Source organism: Podarcis raffonei, chromosome 5 (assembly GCF_027172205.1).
Source record: "Podarcis raffonei isolate rPodRaf1 chromosome 5, rPodRaf1.pri, whole genome shotgun sequence".
Classification (NCBI taxonomy): domain Eukaryota; kingdom Metazoa; phylum Chordata; class Lepidosauria; order Squamata; family Lacertidae; genus Podarcis; species Podarcis raffonei.
In genome coordinates this window covers 50068054-50082480 of record NC_070606.1, presented here as the reverse complement: position 1 = coordinate 50082480, position 14427 = coordinate 50068054, and the positions used below count along the sequence as shown (strand labels likewise).

The 14427-nt window shown below is 49.2% G+C and overlaps 1 protein-coding gene across 2 annotated transcripts; it reads left to right on the top strand.

Annotated features, from left to right (window-relative positions):
• The first annotated feature begins 255 nt into the window (after positions 1-255).
• EMX2 (empty spiracles homeobox 2) lies at positions 256-12381 on the top strand. 2 transcript variants are annotated; one of them, XM_053389069.1, is made up of 3 exons: positions 1100-2201; positions 5026-5210; positions 10790-12381. In XM_053389069.1, exons 1-3 carry the CDS (start codon positions 1805-1807, stop codon positions 10955-10957), a joined length of 750 nt encoding a protein of 249 aa, XP_053245044.1. In that variant the 5' UTR covers positions 1100-1804; the 3' UTR covers positions 10958-12381. The 2 variants fall into 2 exon arrangements, with proteins under 2 accessions (XP_053245045.1, XP_053245044.1); XM_053389070.1 differs by lacking the exon at positions 5026-5210 and having other exon boundaries at positions 256-2201.
• The last annotated feature ends 2046 nt before the right edge of the window (positions 12382-14427 follow it).

The window sequence follows — 14427 nt, the reverse complement described above, 5'->3', positions numbered from 1 at the left end:
AAAAGCTTTTGGAAACAAGCTTTCCCCTCCCGATTTCTATGTAGACTCCACTGTGCATCCTCTGCACCTTTCGAAATAAATCACACCGCAGCGTAATAGATTTAAAATACGCCAGATTTTTTTTAATCATTAATTGAGAACGTGAAAAATACCTGCTGGTACTTCACTTTAGAAGAGTGTAATTGGTAAAAATAGGAGGTTGATGAATAGATAATAGATCCTTAACTACCAATAAACAGTAAGCAGCAGCCAGCAGTACTAGGATGTGATCATAATTATTCGACCGCAGCAGCCAATGGGAGCGGGAGGACTCGGCCCTAAAAATCGTCCCCAAACGCCGCGGTAATCTCGAAAATGCGGACAAGGCCGGATTCGCCGCCCGTCCCTCTGCCGGAGTCCCAGCTTTGTCTGCAACACCTACCCTCCTCCCTCGTCATCATGCTGCCCTGGAGATCAGCAGAAGGCGGCGAGCCACACCCCCGCTCCCCCCCACCCCCGCCAAAAAGGTGTTTGGGGTTTTGCGTTTGTCTGGGCGCAGAAAACTCCTGGAGGTTTCCTGGGCGAAAACAGCTCCAGTAAGTCGACGGCTTCCTGCTCTGTAGGGCGGTTCTGAGGAAAGGGGGAAGCGAGCCACCCCAGGGCTGAAGATCAGCTCGCGGCACCCAAACAGAACCGACAGAGAGGGCGGACTCGAAAGGCGCTGGGAGAAGGAGAGGAGAGCAGGCGCTAGATATCTGCCACCACTTCCAGCACCGAGAGAAAACCCTCGCCACAATTCTTCAGTTGGGCTGTTTGGGGAAAGCCAGATTTCCTCGCCAGCTCCGGCGAGCGAGCTCGGTGTTGAACCCCAAGGAAGAGTCGTCGTCTTCTTCCTCTTCCTCCTCCTCCTCCTCCTCCCCCGCTCCCCCTCCCTCGTCAAAGTTGTGAAACCTCCCACGCTCCTACCTGCATACTGGAGGGATTTCGACTCCGCTCACACGGGTGGGACCTCTGGCAGGCTGCGTCTGCTACGTCTGCTGCGTCTCTCTCTCTCACTTTCCCCCTCTCTCTTCTCTCTCGTGACTTTCACCCCCCCCCTTCCTTCCCGTTCTCGCCCGGCACAGAGCGGTGGAGTCCATTCCAGTCCGGGCCCGGATCCATCCCTCCAGGATCGCGCCGGCCACAAGTTCGCCTCTCCCCTCTGACGCACTTTAAAGAGTCTCCCCCTTCCACCTCCGGGCGAGTAATAGCGACCAATCATCAAGCCATTTACCAGGCTTCAGAGGAAGCTGTTTATGTGATCCTCGGCACTAATTAGGCTCATGAACTAACAAATCGTTTGCACCACTTTGGGCAAAGGGACCCGATCGCAAGCTCGCTCGCGCTCTCGCTCGCGCTCTCGCCTCGTTCTCGCTGGATTGCCGCTGGACCTCGCCGGGGCCGCCTTGGGCGCTGCACAAAAAAGGACAAGACGGAGGTGCGGGAGGGAAGGGAGGAGGAGGCGGAGGAGGAGAAGGGGGCAAAAAGAAGAAAGGCAGAACTTCGCCCAGCAACTTTTTCTCTTCCCCACTTCGCTTTCCCGTCGGGCGGATGAAGTGAGCGCAGAGCTTCGCAGGGCGCTCGCCTCTCCATGTGGCCGCACGGCTCTCTTGCTGCTGCCGCTGCCACCGCGGGCGGCTGCCCAGCTGCCAGACTCTGGATCTAGGCGGGCCCGGCGCCCCGATCGTCTCTGCCGGACCTCGACGCCTCCGAGGAGGAGCCGCGGGCGCAGCGGAGGGCGCGCCCGCCGCCCGGAGGCCCCGGTGCCGGGCGCTTGGCCGCCAGGATGTTTCAACCGGCGCCGAAGCGCTGCTTCACCATCGAGTCTCTGGTGGCCAAAGACAGCCCTGCGTTGCCCGCCTCCCGCGCCGAGGATCCCATCCGGCCGGCGGCGCTGAGCTATGCCAACGCAAGCCCCATGAACCCTTTCCTCAACGGCTTCCACTCGGGCGGCCGCGGCGTCTACTCCAACCCGGACTTGGTCTTCGCAGAGGCCGTCTCGCACCCGCCCAATCCGGCCGCCGTCCCGGTGCACCCGGTGCCTCCGCCTCACGCCCTGGCCGCGCATCCGCTGCCGGCCTCGCACTCCCCGCACCCGCTCTTTGCGTCGCAGCAAAGGGACCCCTCTACTTTCTACCCCTGGCTAATACACCGATACAGATATCTGGGCCATCGGTTCCAAGGTAAGGGCCGGACGGAGGGGGTTGCCTCCCTCTCCACCCCACCCCCCACAGCTGCTGGATTTCCTATTGCACATATTGGAGGGAGGAAAAGGGGTCGGGAAGACCCGGAAAAGTGCAGAAATCTCTCCGACCAAGGCAGGGAAAACGGGAAAGGAAACGTCTCTTTTTCCAAAGGCCGTTTGTCTAGGCGACGCAACGAAAAGAGAGTTGAGGATGGGCGTGGAGGGGTGCCTGTGTGGGGCTGGGGGAGGGGGCAGAAATTATGAACCTCTCTTAGTTCCGTTGCAAAGGCGACTATTTGCAGAGGAAGCGAATTCGAGTTTGTGCTCCTTTTTAGAATGTTGTTAACTTGAGCGATTGTCGGTGCAGAATAGGAAGGGTTGGGATCAAGGGGAAGACAGTGTAACCCTCCCTCAGTTTGGTCTAATGGATTCCCTCCGCAGTCTCCCTGATCCCCTTCAGGAGGATCCTTATGGAACGAGGGGCTTCAGGAATGAGTCGGTCTCAGCAGCCCTTTCCTTGAAACTTTTTTAAAAAACCAGATCTTCCCTAAAGAGTGAGTTCAAGAGGCCAACCCCCTCCAGTGAATTAGCAACCGAAGGTCTTGCGAAAAAAATAAGAGCTGAAAGGCAGGTAGAGAGACAGTGGGGGCAAAGGGGGTTGATAATACTAAAGGCAGGAGTGGGCGGGGCGGAAACGATTCTTTCTATGACTTTAAAATGATTTAAAGAAAAACCTCGCAGGTAAATTTATCCTTTTAACCTACCAACCAAAGTCAACTTCAGCAGAGAAATGTGGAGTCAAGTCAAAGAGCTTTCTTTGAGAGGCTCCCAAGATGGCCCAAAACAAGGCTAAATTGCAGAGTTAATGATGGTTTATTTTTTTTAAAAGAAAAACGGGCTCCCCCTTTATTTCTTGGGAACAAAACCGATAGCCGTTCCAAGGCACTTCCGCAGCTGCCATCTCATTCACGCTCCAGTGAAACTTTACTGGGGAAGAACGCTCAGTTTGAAGTCAATGACTCCTAAATTCTCAGTGGTTTTTGTTTTAAAAGGGATCGCGCTGGAATATTTCCCCAATATTTTTTATTTTTTTTTTTGCATCTCCCATAAGCTCACCCCGACCATCTTCCAGAAAAAAAGAATAACGAAAACAAGGAAAGAGTTGGAAAAGGATTTCGTACAGAAACAACTTTCTTCCTTTCACTTTTCCATGGTTTGCACGCGCAAACTAACAAGAGAGAGAGCACAAACGGGCAGGGCTAGAATATTGCTTTCGTGTGTCTCCCCCCCCCCCAATTCAGCAGAGAGAAAGAGAGAGAGCACAAGCCGTTTGTCTTCGGGAAGCCAAACGTTATAAAAACGAGTTTGAAGGGTGATAAGGAAGTGTGGCCCTCACTCACCCTCCTACCTGCCTTTTAACTGTGGGGTATTTGTCCTGCTAAGACCCGGAGCTTCTGGAGACCCAGAAACCGCGTTTGTTTGTATCCCACTAGTCTTATTAACTTCCTTGCTAAGTTCCCCCCAAAATCAATTAATTTTACAAAGTGCAATAAGGAGTAACCAAAGGGGTTGGGAATCCATGCAAACGCCTCTTTTGAAATGGAATGGTTTCCAAGATAGGGGACGGAGAGGGGGGAGGGAAGGGAGGGAGAGAGTCGATTAGGGTGATTAGTATTATCGTTATAACCTCTCGGTGGGAAATGAGGGGTTTCGTTCACCCAGTCATTTCCCCCGCTGTCGTGAGCAGCTTTCTGAAGGAGGCTCCATCGCAAAGGAGGGATTTGCCTGCCCTGTTATTGTGGCCCCGCGTCGGATGAAACGACCGAGGCGCAAAAATAGGTAGAGCGATTGTGGGGATGGCGGGTGTATCTGCAAAAAGCCGGGCGAGGAAACTATTCCAGCAATTGACAGATGACAAACGCGGCGGCTCTGTGGGCACTGGAAAGAGAGCCCCCGCCCTCCTCTTCTCCCATTTTCAGCCCCCATCCCCATTTAGAAGGATGAGTCTGGTTCTTTTTGCTTTGTCAGATGTTCGCCAAAGCAGCTCTTCCTGCTGGAAGTTTTCAAGGCGGTCGAGGGTGGCGACTTTATACCTGGTGCAGGTCTTCGAAAAGATGGTTCTTGTGCGGATTTTTATTTTATTTTTAAGTAACTACCTGCATGTAAAAGGCGGTGTCAGAATAGGATGGTAGGAAACTCCTTGGAGGAAGAGGGGGGGGTGCCATTTTTCGAAATTGGGGTTTCCTAGAAGATGGTTGCGAATTCTTCTCCTTAGCTCGCTGAATGTTGGCGAGATTAATTTTCTTGTGAAATAATTAGTTGCTTTCTTGTATTGAGGGGGCTCTTTCCCCCTTAATCGGAAGTCAGCTGTCCCCCCTCCCCCTTGCACACCTAACCCCCCCCCACGCGTTCCTTCAAATACCCAGAGTTTTTGTTTTTTAAAAAAGATATATGAAGCCGACCAATTGGCGTTTCCTCTCCGTCGCTTTCTTCCCTGGGAGACATTCTCTGAGTGAATGTTAGTTTCGTTCTGATCTTGCAGGGTCTGCACCTTTTGTCTCTCTCCCTCTCTCCTTCCCTCCCCCCCCCAAAAAAGTCAGTCTGCTGGGTGAGAATTTAAGCACATGTTAAGTAGGGAAATCACTTCCAAGCAAAGGTGCCAAAGACAGAAAGGTTTAAAATAATGGGAAGACTTTCCGCTTCAAGTTCCCCCCTCCCCTCCCCTCCCCCCTCCACCTTCGATTAGAGATGCAAAATGCTAATAAGTAGGCTTGCTTGGCTCATGAATGTCTTTTTTTTTTTTTTTTTGTCTCGCGATCCAGGCAATGAAACCAGCCCGGAGAGTTTCCTCTTGCACAATGCACTAGCCAGGAAGCCCAAACGGATCCGCACCGCCTTTTCCCCTTCCCAGTTACTGAGACTGGAGCACGCTTTTGAGAAAAATCACTACGTCGTAGGGGCAGAGAGGAAGCAACTGGCGCACAGCCTCAGTCTCACAGAAACTCAGGTGAGGTGCAGGAGGAGCGTCTCTACCCGGCAGGCCGCTCCGGCGCGCGCTCAAAGACAAGGCCTGGGCCTCTGAACAAACCCCCACCGCCCTGGGTTGAGTTTGCAAGGGCTGCGGGGGGCGGGAGAAGCCAGGTTCACGTGCAAGAAGATAGAGGTGTAGGCTAACGTGGGAATTCTAAACTCTGTCCCTGTGTGTTGGCTGCCGCGAATCTTTCTTTCCTCCCCATCACAAAAGCATTCTGGATCTTTTTCCAAAGATTTGTTTTGTTTTGTTTCAGAAAGCTCGTGAAGTATTATTGGTATTGTTACTGTATTAGAAAAATGTATGTTATGTCAATTATTATTACTGTAGAACTAGAGGCTACCTGTTTAAGCCAAAGTAACAGGATATTTCGCCCCAGCGGCATGAACAAGATTTTTATCGTCTTCTATCAAGGTAGTTCGGTTTAAATAGCTTCCGGATCATACCGTTGGGATTATCCAGGGTCAAATTTGAAGGTGGAGAAATAAATTGCATTTCTAAATTGAACTCTATTTAATTAAAGAAAATCAGGAGTTTTGAAATATTTAATGTGTGCTTATCGCTGAGAACTATCCAATCGATTTTTGGTTTGGTTTGGTTTTATAGTTTGTGAAACTTCGCAGTGCAAAGGGAGCGTTTGCTTTGTTATTCGAGGAGCAGACTTGGTTTGGGAAATGGGTGCTGTTCGTTGTGTCTTTTTTCCAGAATGTAGGATTTAAACGATTTCAAACTATAGACAGAGAGACCTGAAGCGGAAAGTTGGGAGTTCTCTCCCCCCCCCCCGCCTTGTTTACTTCTGAAATTGAAAGTAGGTTCCTCCATACAGTTAACTCCGCTATGGTCGGTCCTTCCATATAGTTTAATCCATTCCCCCATTTACACCAAAGTAACAATAATGAAACCGTTTCACAGTCCCAACCTGAATACATTTCGCTTCCATTTTGGTAGAAGTAGACTCTGAGCGAAAGTGTTTCGAATACTTTCTAGTGACGTTCTATTGACCCAGCCCGACGTTAAATAGCACGCATTTTAAATGTGTGATAAATATATATCTACACACACTCACGTGTTCAATTTGATGAAGCGGGCTTGAGTCCAGGAGAGCTTATGCCCCAACAACCGTGTTAGCCGCAAGGTTCTTTGCGTGTTAACTGGACGCCCCCCAAAAAACCCTGCATTTTGCATCAGAGCAACAAAACCGCTTTAAAACCCCCGTCTTTAAGTGTGCTGCGGACCGGACGGTTTATTTCCCGGGGGCTGGCAATATTGGTCGTTGTCTCCCCCCTTTTCTTTTTTGAAGCCCTTCCCTGCCAACGGCGTATGTCCCGCTGACCCTCCAGCAAATTGTGCCAGTGAAATAGAATGATAAGGTTTGGGGAGGGGGGGGGGAGAACACATCAAAAAGCTGGTGCGGAGGGCGATCCGGCGATGGGAAGAATGGCGTTGTTTGACAGTCGCCCAGATGAGACTTGCGCTCGTTTCTTGGAGAGTGTGCCAGGCAGAAAGATCAATTGTGTGAACCTTGCAGTGTGTGCGCGCGAGAGATCAGATCAAATTAATCTGTTCGACTGCCCAGCTGCCTTGCTGTATATATGTGCGTACGTTTCAAACCAGATGGTTGGTTTGGCTGCTCGGGTTTTTTGTTTAGGATGCATGCCGTCGTTCTTCTTTTCTGTTTGTTTGTTTGCTTGAGGGGCTCCGTCTCTGGCCTCTCCCCCCCCCTTTTCAAATATCTCGATTTTCAGAGGCTTTTGTTACTGCTCTCCTCCCTTAACAGAAGTTCGATGGCCTTTTCCAAACGCTTTTCTCTCTTTCCAAGACGCCGGGGCTATTTCGAAAGGAATGTTCTCTCCGGGGCTCTGCGTTTCAAGGAAGCGAAGAGGGGGGAGCGAGGCAGAGAAGAAGGAAAAATAGGCGCAGCTTAGTTCAAAGTTCCCAGTAAACAGTAACGTTCTTTGGTCGGATTAAGTTGTAACACTTTCGGCCCCCCCTCCTCATTCTCTCTCTCTCTCCCCCCCCCGTCCCCTTTTCCTGCCTTTCTTTGGGGGCGCCTTAAAGAGGGCCGGGCCTTTTGTTTTAAAGATGTCTCCCCTAACAAAACCCCCAGTAAATGGGTCGCCCCTTTGATGAGGTTCGCCGAACAAGGGCCTGGTCACAGCCTGATTTCCACTGGCAAAGGCCGTATTTAAGGTGGTCTTTGTCCCGCTTGATTCCGAAGCTGGTCGGGGTCTATTGTGGCGGTGTCAGGCCTCCAGCCCCCGACAAAACGAGCGCCCCTTTGGAGACCAGGCGTGGAGAAATGAACCGTCGTCCCCTTCAATTAGCAAACTGAAAAGCGAATTAAACTCGCCCTTGTATATCCCCCGCTCAGCTATTTTAAATGGGAGGCTTTTTTTTTTAAGAATATGAAAATGCGGCCGAGATGTGGGGAGAGGGAAGGGTGGGGGGCGTCTGGCAGCGAAGGGCTTCTGAAGGGGCAGCGAAGCGGGTTAAAGGAGCTTATTAAAATGGTCCCGTTTTCGGATTTACGTCCTCCCCTCCCTTTACGGGCAGCGTCTTTATCAGGCATTTTCAGGCCGAATCAGAGCAGAAAGTGCTTTAAAAAAAAAAAGCCGAACCGTGTTTACCTTTGGCAGCAACGAGGATCGTGTGTGTGTGTGTGTGTGTGTGTCCCCCTCTCTCTTTGGAGATAATTTCGGGATCAATAAGATCTGCAATTAAATGACTGACAGGGTCAGCTGGTTATGTTTAATTCAGATTTAGGCGAGCCAAAGCAAATTCGTAGGGGGCTTCCCTTCTCCCTTCTTCCCACCCCCTTCCCCGAGATACTTGAAGGACTATCCCATATGGCTTGCAACCCGGGCCGCTGTCACCCAAGCATCACCGGGAAATATGTTCTTCTTGCCCCTTTGATGATGAGGCAGGCAGGCTCGGGGTACAAAAGACACGTCGATTTAGAGCAGGCAAAATTCGAACCTCCTACTTAATTAACGCAGCTCTTCAGCTTCCCCCTTTTATTATATTTAATTAAGGTTGAATAGTTCTCCCCTCCTCCACCTTTAAAACCTGAAACCGGGTTCAGCTCCTTAGGAAAATATATCCATACTGTAGGTTTTAAAGACCAGGCTGAAAGAAGAGTTTTACAGCCATGAGTTTATAAATACGGACGTTAGATTTATATAAAACCGGTTATGAGATAAGTGGTGGTGAAGATTAAAAAAATGCAACCATCTCGGTTTGGTTAATTGCTTGATTTCGAATGGCTGCCGATGCGATTAATATTTGAGGGCGGGGAAGGGGGAAATGCCCTTAGAACTCTCAATGTCCTTCTCAATCCCACCGTTTGTAATGCAAAGTGCAGCTGACACGAGTATTAAGAGAGAGCTGCCTGGAGAGGAAATATGTGAGCTTGAGAGGAGAGACCGGGACACGGCATTCACACACGCACTATTTATAGGTGCACGGAATACTGTACACGTGTGAGAGCAAGGCGAGTCGGAGTACGTGCGGTGTTTCTAAAACACATATGTAGCAGATAGTATGGGCGAATGGGTTCACATCTGCAGAAAAAGTGTACATTGCAATGCATATATGTATAGGAGCATCGTGCAGACCTGACTGCCACAGAGTGGCAGATCACACACATACAGATGCGGGGGGACGAGGGACGGGACGGGACGCCACAAAATATCGTCCTTTCTGCTAGTAGGTCACATGCACAGCGTCTTTCTAAAGCCAGGCAGACGGTGTAAATTAAAGGGCTGTATATAGAGATAGAGACCTGCGTGCATATGGGAATGGGCACGGATTGCCCAGTGAGGCGATCTCAATTTCTGCTCACAATGGAAGTCAGTCTGGCTGAATCTACGGGGCTCGTTTCCAAGCAAACTTATTTAGGATCGGAATGTAAGGCTATACAGTAAACAAGCGAACTTATCTGGCAGTAAAATAACTTTTTAAGGCTAGGGGACTTGTTTCCGAGTGCAGCCTTTGGGCCTACAGTTGACTGGGGTTATAAGGAAGATCAGACGTGCGCTGCCTATAAGTTGCAGATCCCCCAGGCATTAGGATGGGCTCTAATGACTACTCTGGAGTAAGTAAGTGGATGAGCATAGACTCGGTGTTCTCCTGAGTTGAGCGAAAATACATCCACGGCGGAGACACCGCCAGGATCTTCTGGGGTTCCAGATCGCGTGTAAACCTCTGCACACGAGGGCTGCCTGCACCTGGGGAGGGAAAAGGGAGAGGCTCCTTGTCTGGGCCGTGCCCCCCCTTCGCGTCTCCATAGTTACACTTCCGGCTCTCAGCGCGACGGGGCCACCGCGTGCAAAAAGAGAGGATCGCCATAGCTGTAGCCTCTGCTTGGGAGTAAAGGCTTGCGGCCAGATCTCCATTGTAGCCACTTCTTTACACTGAATTTCAAAATCCAGTTCCCCCAGTGCGATCCACAGCGGAGCTGAAGCGAGGTGCTTGGATTTTCAATCCATCGGCACGATGATCCTAAACGATTTGTTGTTGTTTTTTTCCTGGGACGTGAACCCTTATTGATTTCATATGGAATGTAATGCCACAAATGAGTTCGGAATCGGGGTGAAAAGCTGCAGTCCTAAGTTGAAATCAGTGGGGGCGCATTTCCAAGGGCTGCGCTCAAAGTGGGGGATTAGTCTTAAAACCCCAATTACTGCGGCTTAACTGAGTCCTAGGCGAGGCAGGAGGTGAGCTCCCGCGAAGTCAACGAGATTGCCTTTGATCCGGGCATTGTCTGTCTAAGCAACAGGAAGTCCCATTAATTTATATGGCGTTTACTTCCCAGTAAGCATGCAAAACAGGCGAGAAACGCCATATCTCCTCCAGTCCCGCTATAGCCAGAGGATTCTCCGAATCTGAACAGAGCTGTGTTTAGTCCACGCGATGGCTTAACAGCAGACTAAACACAGCCCGGCCCCTTCCAAGCGAACAGCCATAGGATCGCACTGCGTGGCCACATGGCATTTCCAAGGAGAAGGTATCGAAGTCAGGGAGGGGAAATTAGGAAACTTGGAGTGCCTGACCTAAATACTTTTTTTAAAAAATCGATTTCAAACCCGACCTTGTGCCTAATTACTCAGAAGCAATTAGTTTGTTTTAGCGCTTTGCGTTTTATAATGAAGATTTTAACTGTTGTAAGCCGCCTTGAATTCCTGCTTGCGGAGAAAAAAGACGGGATGCAAATACATTAAATAATCATCACAATAACCCCTACTGAGTTCACGCGCACAGGGTCGTTGTAGTCGGGTTAGTGGGTGCTGCTAGAGCGAGTATGTCCCACTGCTGCTATGCTGTGTTCATTTTACCCGAGACAGACATGTCCAACTGGTGTAAACCCTCAGCTGAAGACAGGAGGCCTGTTTCCGAAGCAAGGCTTATTCTCTTTCTGCAGTGGACCCGGTAAAGGTGCAGAAACCGCCCAGTGTGTGTGTGAGTGTAAGTGAGTGAGTGATTGAGAGACCCTTAGGCCACGCACATCCGCCGCCCGGGAGCTGACAGCCCTGCCTGTGTTGTTTCCCTTTCTGCAGGTAAAAGTTTGGTTTCAGAACCGAAGGACAAAGTTCAAGCGGCAGAAGTTGGAAGAGGAAGGCTCGGACTCCCAACAAAAGAAAAAGGGGACTCATCATATTAACCGGTGGAGGATCGCCACCAAACAAGCCAGCCCGGAGGAGATCGACGTCACGTCGGACGATTAAATCATCTCCCACTTTAAAAACACACACAATAATAGTAATAATAAAAAGACGACGACGACGAAGCGGCGGCGGCGGCAAAACTCCAGGCTGGCACTTAACAGACTTTCCCACGAACAACTCAAGTGTTAAAGGCTCGCGACAACCGCAGGAAAGTGAGTGGCGCGGCCAGGGCGAGGGACAGCAAAGCGGCTGGATCCCACCAGGCGATTCTCGTTTTTCTGTTTTTCTGTTTTTGTTTGTTTCTGTTTCTGTTTTAGAGAGGGGCAGTTTGAGAGGGGGCGAGAGCCGGCCGGCCAGTTTAAGCCAGCCCAGAAGTCAGTCCATCAAGGGTGGGGGCCTTGGCTGGTCCTGCATTGGTACAATTTTGTTTTAAGCGCAAAAAAAGAGAAGGGGGGGGGAGGGGAATCTGTCAATCAAAGCCAAACCACCAAGACGAGGTGATTGACCAATATTCCGTTTCTCGCCATTCGAACTCAGATCGCTCCAAATTTTTAAAGGGATCGCATACACACGCAACCGTACCGGGACACTTTGCAGTTGACGAGGGATTTTGTTCTTATTAATGATGATTCTGAGTGTCTCCCAGGCTTTTAGGAGAGAGGATCCCATACCCAGCCAAAATCGACACACCTGTTTCAGAGAAACTTGAACTGCATGCTTTCTTTTTAAAAATTTTAAAAACCTCGAGGGAGGGGGAAGAAGGAGGGGGGGTAGGGCCTTTTTTTTTTAATGGTCCCTAAAGTCAGACATGAACTGCGCTCCCCCCCTCCCCTCCTCAGAGACAGGTTCTGTGTGCTTTTTAAATTTATTTTACGAGAAACTGTGCAGTCTGTAAACCTTTTTATGATAACTTCTGGCGTCAACGTGGTTGTGAAAACTCAATGAAGTAGCGGTAACAAATTCTAATTTTTTATTTTTTTTTTTAATTTTGTTTTTGCTTCCCCCTCCCCCCAATGGATATAACCTTTGAAGAAGAAAAAAGGGGATGGGTTGTTGAGGGTGGAGGGGTGGGGAAGGGAACTTTCGCTGCAAAAACAGACAATAATAAAAAGAGAGATTTAAAGAAACTAGTCCCCACATTCTAAAACTTCGATTCCTCCTTTTAATCCCCTTCCTCCTTGGATGGGAGTTTGTACTTAAACTCCCGCAGGACTTCAGAAGGAGCAAGGGATCTTGCAGATCCCTCTGTAGAAATCCTTTCGACCCAGGCCCGTTTTCATTGGGGACAAATTTCAAGCACTGATGTTGATGATCCAAGATTATAGAGCTACTAAAAATGACAAATGTTTCCTTAATGTCTTCTTTACCAGAATGTAAATATTTTTGTGTTTTTTGTGTTTAATTTGTTAGAATTCTAACACACTATATACTTCCAAGAAGTATCTCAATGTCAATATTTTGTCAATAAAGATTTATCAATATGGCCTAACAACTTTAAGCACAGTTTTTCCCTTCGGAAAGGTTAAGTCCCTGCCACTTATCTCTTCTCTGCTGGCCCATAGACCCGATGACCTTGATTTGATGCTAGCAACAGGCAGCCCACCCCTCAGGAGACGTTTAAATAACAGGGAAGCCCAGTAGAGATCTCCTCATCCTGACCATCAAACGCATTCCTCCCCCAAACCGTTCCCAGACCAAACGGAGGACTTTTTCTACAGTATGTCAGAACCGGCCCAACTAAATTCTAAGTGTGCATCTAAAAATGAATTCTGGATTTCACGAAAACGTGTGGGTGTGAATTCGTGTGCCATGCACGTGCAGGCACCAGAAAGTCAGAATTAGCTGCCTGCCCTGACTGTGCAGCGCCTACGCGGTGGCAAACGCGGGTTTGTTTGTGTTGTGTGTGTGTGTGTGTGTGTGTGTGAGTGAGAAAGGGCCCCGTGATTGTACTCCTATCAAATCACAGTAATCGGAAGTAATCTTTCCTGGAAATAAATGGGCTCTCCTTCGTGGGCGCGTTTGCATAGCTGCTGTTTTAGTTCGGGTAGAAATCCAAATACTCTCTAACACTGGCTTGTTGATCGCTCTGCTGGCGAGTCCAGGCACCTATTAGTCAAGGACAGCTTCGTTAAATTGGAGGCTCCACTTGAATCAACGCGAATTTACTTCCGTATATATTTCCGAGTATAGAGCTCATTTGGTCATTTTTCTTTCTTTAAAACCTGGCATCGCGGTTCCGTTCCTTCTTTTTAACCTGGCCTCCAACACACGCAAGTAAACTCTTTTCAATTCCACCCGAACTTCCTGCAGCTTTACACTCACTTAACCTGAGAATGCGTCCCCGGTCTGACTCAGTGGGGCTTACTGTTGAGTAGACGCGGATAGGATTGCGCTGCTTCTGGCATGTTTTTAGGATAAGCGTAGGACGAGGCTTTAGAAGCAAGTCTAAAACGAGGCGTTCCACAGCTGTAGCGGGCTTGCAAGTATTCCTTGGGAGCAGGAGAAGCGGTTGGATTTTATTTGTTTCCTTGTCGTATTAATGTTTATACTTTCCGAGAGAGAGCGAGGTGGGGACATAGGAAGGGGAAGGGAGGGCTGCCAACTTGAAAAAGAAAAGGGTAAAAAGTTTCCCCTAATCCTTGAGGAAGCTAGCTGGCTTTCTGGGGGTGCCCCAGGTTGTTGGTTTTTCCCCCCCTCCACCCCCCAACAAAAAAATTAATTCATGCTTCATTTGCTCCTTAGCCTGATAGGCTGCATTAATCAGTTTTCTTTCCATTGACAGCGCAAACCTCGTCTGCAGTGTTCCAGCTACAAAGACTTTTTTGTCGAAGTGCAAATCAGTTTAGGCAATTATCATACCAGGAATATGAAGGGGAAAGAGGAGCCATTGCCCAGTGGTCTCCTTTAATCTCTTAATCCGTGGATCCAGGGGGGCTAGTTGGACATAATTTAGGACAATCTGACTACCCTTTACACTGTGATAAGGCGAAGTTACAATGCGTCGCGAAAATACCAGCTTTGTTCAGCATCCTGCCTTGAAAGTTCAGATTAGGCATTCCGCGCACGTGCTTGTCCAGTATATGGCGCTATGGAAATTAGGTTTAAAAGGTCCGGGTCGGGTTCTTTTCTTTTTTAGGCCTTTAAAAAACAATGATGATGATTAATCATAATAATTATAATGACCGTTCTTTGTTTCTCCTTTCGATCCTAATGGGTGACTTTCCACCCAGAGAGCAGTGAGAAAGAGAAGGTGCCCTGGGAGAAATTCCCTCTTCTGTCCCTTCAACCCCGCCGTTTCCCACTCCACGTCTAGGAGCCAAACTCCTAAGGTAAACTTCTCTTCGCCTTTCTCTTCCCTTTCTCCTCCTCCTCCTTCATCTCTCATTCTTTCCCCTCCCCCAGGCTTTCATCTCCTCCTCCTTCTCTCTCTGTCTCTCCCTTTTAAAACGCCTCTTCCAATAAAATCGGGCCACGGGAGTTTGATTTCTTTAGCACCTTAAAAAAATATTCCCTGCTATAAAATAAACAAT